This window comes from Primulina tabacum, chromosome 3, assembly GCF_025594145.1.
Source record: "Primulina tabacum isolate GXHZ01 chromosome 3, ASM2559414v2, whole genome shotgun sequence".
Classification (NCBI taxonomy): Eukaryota; Viridiplantae; Streptophyta; class Magnoliopsida; order Lamiales; family Gesneriaceae; genus Primulina; species Primulina tabacum.
The window spans coordinates 621,713-629,343 of NC_134552.1; the positions used below are offsets into that span (position 1 = coordinate 621,713).

At 32.1% G+C, this 7,631-nt stretch overlaps 1 protein-coding gene across 2 annotated transcripts; it reads left to right on the forward strand.

The window, feature by feature from the left end:
- Positions 1–3,195: 3,195 nt before the first annotated feature.
- Positions 3,196–6,994, forward strand: LOC142539199 (lactoylglutathione lyase). 2 transcript variants are annotated; one of them, XM_075644478.1, is made up of 8 exons: positions 3,196–3,435; positions 3,859–3,920; positions 4,296–4,356; positions 4,531–4,610; positions 4,695–4,765; positions 5,415–5,504; positions 6,420–6,544; positions 6,715–6,994. In XM_075644478.1, exons 1-7 carry the CDS (start codon positions 3,349–3,351, stop codon positions 6,521–6,523), a joined length of 555 nt encoding a protein of 184 aa, XP_075500593.1. In that variant the 5' UTR covers positions 3,196–3,348; the 3' UTR covers positions 6,524–6,544; positions 6,715–6,994. The 2 variants fall into 2 exon arrangements, with proteins under 2 accessions (XP_075500593.1, XP_075500594.1); XM_075644479.1 differs by lacking the exon at positions 5,415–5,504.
- The last annotated feature ends 637 nt before the right edge of the window (positions 6,995–7,631 follow it).

Genomic DNA, 7,631 nt, shown 5'->3' on the forward strand with positions numbered 1-7,631 from the left:
AAATGATCGGTAGTCTTCTTTTAAAAAATTCTGCATATTTATAGTTGAAGAACTCCAACTAGCGGATTTATTTTAACAATAATATGTACTATCACTCGACAAAATGGACATATTGCCTTCAATCATCTTACGTATCATTAAAGCTTATTTAATGCTCCTTGCGCTCTCGCGACTCTAAGATTTTGCTTTTTATAAACATAACACACCATATCTGAAATATGTAACTTTCTGTCATTTAGGAGTTGGTATGATACTTGTGTAATCATTTTAAATAGGGCAGCTGAACGGCTTGACTTCTAGTATCATATTTGAGATAACTAATTCTGAGCGGTGGCAATGCGGTTGGATCTCCAACGCATTGAACACGTGTAATGCTAATCAGTTTGACACGGGTGGGTAATGGTCGGTTTGGTCCGGTTTTACTCTATAACAGTTTGGTTTTTCTGTTTTCGGTTTTGAATATCTCTAGTCCAAAATCAAACTATGTTATTACGGTTCGGTTCGATTTTTTTGTTATACGGTTCAGTTTATACGGCCGGTTATATACGGTTAGCTAAAATTTGTTAAGAAATAAAATTATACGTCACTTTATGTCTTTAAATTCAATGGAATATTCAATAATAGGGAATGATAACAAGGTATCAACCTGCTCGAATGAAACACCAATCATCTTACGAAAAAATTAAACAAATATATACAAAAAAGAAAAGAAAACGTCGACTGGTGAGTGGTGAGAAAGAAGAGAAAACGATCAGATTGAAAATTGAATGTTAATGGTACTAAGTTCCTAAATCTTAATAGGCTCATTATACATAAAAATTCTTATACTTAACAATAATATGACCCATTATACATAAAAATATACTTAACAATAATATGGCCGGTTCGGTTATTCGGTTTTTTGGGGGATTAAAACCGAAACCGAACCGAAAAACCGAATTTCATAAATTTTAAAACCATAACCGACCGAAAAACTAATAAAATCGAATCATTTAAACCTAATTATTCGGTTCCGTCGGTTTTTCGTTTTTTCGGGTTTTATGCTCACCCCTAAGTTTGACAGATAAGTCTGAAAGTCTTGAACTGATCCAGCGATCTGAAATTCCGAAAAAACAATTAAGGAACGTCTAGACCTGAAACAACTCAATATTATTATTTTATTAATCACCAAAAGTTAGACTTAGGGTAATAGAAATATTCTCATAGATTAGCTTTTAGACTCCAAAAGGAAAAAAAATAAAATACAAGAAAAACCATATGTCAAATTCGATTTAATCAACAGAATAAAATGAATTTGGACTCTTTTTTTTTTTTTTGTTTAGAAAATCAATCACGTCTCATCAAAAAATAGTGTAATACAAACTTTGTTTTCCTTGAACATATAACTAATTTGTTAGCTTTGGGTAGCTATCTGTCGATATCGTGATATCACGGAAATAAAAAAAGTCATCCCCGAGGAATAGTGGGATGATGGTAGACGTACTTGGGATATTTTTGGATAATAAATTTTATTTTATAATTTATTGGATTGCCTTTTCTAAATATATAAAATAAAATTGAACAATTTTCTATCTAATCTAACTATCAATATTTTTAAATGGGATTGGTCAGCCTAAGTGACCAGTTTAAGCAGGAACTGGTCACTGATTTGATTTGGACCAAGTCTAATAAGTGTTTTTACTAGAAATGACAAGTGATTTGGGTTTGAATATAATTTCATATCATCCGTCTCCGTCCTCATTTATTATATTCATCATCATATCACTTCATCCTTATTACGTATTCAATTTTATCTTTATACTCATAAATGCTTAGGATGATTGAATATACATATTATACTCAAATGTCTTATTATCACATATAATTGTATTTTCTCACATTTGAATTATTTTGAGTACGCTATGTATATTTACTAAATTGAATAATAAGGAACACAAACTAAATATAAAAATTAACAAATTAAATATTATAAAATAAATAACAAAATATTATAAATAATTTATCCAACATTATTCTACAAAAATGAAATTAACTCTATAATTATAATTTTTTTCATTTCATTCAATTAATATCATTCAACAAAACATATTAGAATTAACATCATAGTCGCAATAATAAGTAGGATTCTTTAAGATCGGATTTGAGTAGGATTCTTAAAGATCCGTCTCAATTCTCATACCCGATAACCTATTTATTTAATCAACTAAAAAATCATCTTCATACCCTCTTCTATTCGAGCCAGATATTTGAGATTCCGTCAGATTTGGAGAAAATTTCCATCATTGGTTTTTATGGTCACGCTTATCGGAACCAATCAGACCGATCTTGAACCAGCTTTTTAAATTTTTTTATAATTTGATTATTTTCTTATACTCCTTCAAAAAAAATATTATTTTTTATATTTAAAATTTTATTTTTAATTATGTATATCATTATTTAAATTTGAATTTTATCAAAAGTATTATTTCAATAATATTAAAGATTATTTTGATTTATTTTTTGTCTAAAAATATATATATTATTATATTTATTATATCTATATCGTTTAGATTTCAAATTTTAATAAATATTATTATTATTATGTATATAAAATTTTAGATATTTAGAATTTAAAATATATTATTTAAAATATTATATTATTATTTTATATGATATAATAGTTTTTTATCCGATCGTTTGTTTGAACCGGTCAGACCAACTGAACAATTTTTTAAAGTTGATTGGCTCGATTACCGATCCGATCATGAAAACATTACTTGCCACTACTCATACAAATGGTATCTGAAATGAATACCATATTTGTCTTGGAAACTTACTTTTGTCACTAGACCAAGTTAGCCAAGGGATATGTGGATATTGAATTATCTGTTTGATTCATCGTTCACGTCATTTTCGTTTTGGTTTTGTTATTTTTGAAAACCAAAGCCGAACCCAATTTAATTGCCAAATAAACCGAATCAAGCAGAACAAAACGAAACCACCAAAGCCGAACCCAAATTAATTGCCAAATAAACCGAATCAAGCCGAACGAAACCAAACCAAACGAAACCAAACGAAACGAAACGAAACGAAACTAAACTAACTAAACTAACTAAAAGTTAAGTTGGTTTTGATGTAAATTGAAAAGAAGTATTCTATTTTGTTTTATTTTTTCAATTTGGGATTGTGGTTTTCGGCTTAAGACTTGCATTTAGACACCCAACCCAACCCAACCCAACCCTAAGCGGGGCTCGGCATCTCACCCAGCCCAAGATTACCCAGAAAGGTACACGGAAGCAACTCTCTGGAAGAATCGTTGATTTGACCTTTTCCTGTCTTCCTCTTCTTTCAACTTTGTTCAAATCAGCTATGGCAACTAAAGAATCAGCTTCCAATAATCCTGGGCTCCACGCTGCTATTGATGAGGCCACCAAAGGGTATTTCTTGCAACAAACTGTAAGCTCCCCAGTAATCCATTATTATTCTTATTGCGAAATTTGTTCTTTTACAATGTTAGGATTGAGTGGCCACGAGTCTTGGTGTGTACTGCTGGCGCCACGAATTGAATATTATGTTTTTAAAGTAGGCAGTTAGATTGGTCCTGCACTACATCTGAGTGAAGAAATCAATTCAAAAGATTCTGTGATACAGTTAGAGAGCTAAATGTATGCTCAAATGTAAATTCACATTTTAAAAAACGGAAAAAGAAAAAAGTGGTGCCTACGGGGGTGACTTGTGACAGTGTAAATTGTAAACATTATGGTGGAGCAATCTCACGTAAACTTGAACTTTAGAGAAAGTGGTTTAAACCAACACTGATGATACTTTCATTTATGCATATGATACTTTTGTTTAATTGAAGTGTATCGTTTCCTTCAGATGCTTCGGACAAAGGACCCCAAAGTTAGTCTTGATTTCTACTCTCGGATAATGGGAATGTCGTAAGTGTTCAAAAATTTCCTTGTGTGATTGTCACACAGAATTTATTTTCTTGCATCATGATACGAAAAATAAATTGGGTTTTCGAAAGATGGTTCAGTCGTTACTCTTTTTTCTAGTGGCTCAACAATCTTTGTGGTATTGTTAAGGGAATCTTATCCAGAATTTTCTTTTCATGGGCGAGTATGTGGATTATTAATTATCAGTATTTGATAATTTATCTTCGGCGACGATGCATTTTTTACTATGTAAGGATGGTTTAGGTTCAACCGATCTTATTAAGTTAGCCTGCTCCTGATCTACATTTCCCTTCTTTCAAACTTTTGATTGGAAAGAGAGACGGGATTCATTCTTTTGGGCCCTTTGACTGGTGTCAGGTTGCTTAAGAGATTGGATTTTCCGGAGATGAAGTTTACTTTATACTTTTTGGGATACCAGGTATAATATCTCGGCTTTGTTATGGTAGGCTTTTCTAGTTCTCACTCTCTGCTTCAAAATGCTGTGGTTTTTTAATGAATTTGTGGGTGCTCACCATGTGAATGCATCTTGGTATTTGGAGATGATGATCTTTTAGGGCGTCTAACTTAATATAACAATGAATGGATGGTTTAGGATACATCATTGGCTCCCACTGATCCTGTCGAGCGCACGTCTTGGACGTTTGGTCAGAAAGCTGTTCTTGAGCTCACTCAGTAAGACTTAGCCTCTTTTGACGCTACAGTGTACCCCTCTTATGAGATCTTTTATTATACTAAAGTATCGGACTTTTTTCACAGTAACTGGGGTACTGAATCTGATCCTGATTTCAAGGGTTATCACAATGGGAACTCAGAACCTCGTGGTTTTGGTGAGGGGAACACATTACCTGTAACATTCTATAGTTTGTGTGCCATTTTATATCTCCTATAAAGTCTCGACTCTTTTGTTCATAGGCTTGCGAAGTTTGCATAAGTGGTGAAAGATATAAGAGAGTTATTAAAGACAATTTTTCAATAATAAGCTCTTACAGTGAAACTATCAAATCTGCAAATTCTTTACGTTATCTAGCTAATTTTGGATGCTTGTATTCTCTTGGACTCTAGTGCATCAGATGTGATACGTTGTTCAAAAATGTTTTGAACTGTCAGACTGGTGTGAGCTTGATTATGTTGTCTTCTTGGTCCCATGGTCCAGCATTCCACCTTCTTTTGTGGTGGCTGGAATTAGTGTATTTGTTGGGAACCCTGTTCACCATTTATATTTTTTCAGGTGCAGTTTTGCCTATAAAAAAAAAAAAAAAACTCGTTTGCTTTATATTAAATCACGATTTACATCTCGTGGTAAAATTGTTAACAGGTTTGACACTGAATTAAGTCAGGAAAAAATAACTGGTCATGTGTTTCAACAAGCTCTGTAAATAAGGGAATCTGTTTTTTGCCCATAGGGACAAATTATTAATTTCCCCATTTAGTTCATGTTTGGATTCCCCTCACTATCATGCCTTATCATGCTTTCAGGACACATAGGTATCACCGTCAATGATGTGCACGAGGCTTGCAAAAGATTTGAAAACTTAGGAGTGGAGTTCGTGAAGAAACCCATTGATGGTAGCTTATCCCTTTTAATACTTGAAATAAAGTGTATTATTTTTATTCCAATTTGTGCATTACCTGTAACATGAAGCGTCTTATCGCAATATTAGCTTCTTAATGTTGAATTTTCGGTATTTGGCAAGTCCTATCATTGCATCTAAAGGTGTTTTTTGCTTTTCTCTCTCTCTCTCTCTCTCTCTCTCTCTCTCTCTCTCACAATCTCTGGCCTAGATGAACAAATTTATCAGCATGAGAACCTTAAATGAGATAGAGGTAGTTTATTATGCTTGAATTTCATTTTCTTGTACGAGGTGGCTTCTCATTTTTGAGTATCTAATTCTCTTTTGATTTGTTAATGAAAATTCTGTTTTCAATTATCATATGTATCATTTTGGTATGAATGTGCTATTCTTTTTCATCGTCAAAGTTTGCTGTCACAATCGAAATACAAGCTGTGATTATGTTTCTTCAACTTGAAAAAGGGTGACACCACCTAATTCACACAGGGCTATGACATTAGCATTAACTTTAATAGGCCAGGATAGGGGGGAGTATTTTTCTGAGTACTAGGTTGATTCTAATCCTTTTAACTTTGGAAATCATACAAAAAGTACCTGAACTTTAGTTTTCAAGCATGCACTGTTATTCCATCGGGAGATGTTGAATCAAGTCTTGTAATTGTGAATTTCTTGTAGAAAGACTGCCTTGAAATTTTATAATATTATATTATAATGATGTAAAAGAAGCCAATCACAATCAGAATACATCAGAAAGTTTAAGCGACAAGGAAAAGGATTTTAACAATTTAGGATTGTTATTATAGTAGTATGTGTATTTATATACATGCTTAGTCATTTGAAGAAGTTGAACTGAGTTCAAATCATCTTTCTTTTCTGCATACAAATGACGCCAGCTGTGAGCTTGTTTCAGGAAAAATGAAGGATATTGCTTTTATTAAGGACCCAGATGGCTACTGGATTGAAATCTTTGACACTACCACGATTGCAAATTCAACTGCTAGTGCTGCTGTTTGATCCATTGCTACCTATTTTCGGGTAACTATTTTATTTTTCTTTAATATATATTGTAATTGTACCGTCATGATCTAGTCTGGGAATTTGGCATGCACAATTGTAAATTTTGAATTCTTTCCAAGCACCTTCCAACATTGTCGAAAATTTTAAGACTACCACAAGCTTATACGTTTCCTTTTTTTTGTTAACAGGGGTGCACCCAAATGCTCTGTGATGGCTCCGTTAGTCGGTGCTATTTATACTCCATCCGTGTTTTCTTGAAATAATCACAGGTTTTCATGTGCTCTGAGTTTCGTCGCCTGAAATCTATTTGTTGGAGAATGTTTTTGAATCTTTTGGCATGTAATCTTGGATGCATGAATCCTTGAAACAACTATTGGAATAAAAAAGATAACTGGAATCTTTGGCATGTAATCTTGGATGCATGAATCCTTGAATCAACTGTTGGAATAAAAAAGATGTTATCTTTAATATAGGTAATCGAATGATATATAATAAAGAGATCCTAGGGCTGGATTCTGTTTGATTGAATATTTTTGCTTATGCTTTCTTCTATAAAACCTGGAGAATATCATCCTTGGTTCAACAAATTTTGTACCAGAAAACGAAATAAACCCATTAATTCTGAATATTCATTTGGCTTTAACCAAATTTTAAAGTTTCAAGTTGTAATAATATAAGATCGAGCTTTTGTCGTTTAACAAAAAACTATAGTTGGTGGTGATGATGTAATTTAAATCTTTTAAATTAAATTTAAATTGCATAGCAGTTCAAGTTATTGCACCTCAACAATTTTCTTCCTAATAATTGTATTTCTTATAATCAATGAGAATCAAACGCATGATTTTGGCTTTAATACTAACTATAAGATCGACGTTTATCGCTTTACTAAAGGTTACCTAAAATAAAAATGAAAAGTTTCCTGTATATCAATTAAATTACTTATTTAATAATTATATTATTAAACAGTGATTCAGTTTAATTTTTATATGTATAAAAAAAAAACATGCATCATGGAGTATTCTATAAAAATTAAGTTCCAAAATATTTGATGTGAAAACTACTATATATCCATTAATTCACATATATAAAGAGAAACAAATAGTCA

Excerpts from the sequence above, each read along its gene's own strand:
- LOC142539199 (XM_075644478.1), top strand. The coding sequence starts at position 3,349 with ATGGCAACTAAAGAATCAGCTTCCAATAATCCTGGGCTCCACGCTGCT. Across the intron at positions 4,611-4,694 it reads GCTGTTCTTGAGCTCACTCA|TAACTGGGGTACTGAATCTG; the intron begins GTAAGACTTAGC and ends CTTTTTTCACAG. Across the intron at positions 4,766-5,414 it reads CTCAGAACCTCGTGGTTTTG|GACACATAGGTATCACCGTC; the intron begins GTGAGGGGAACA and ends TCATGCTTTCAG.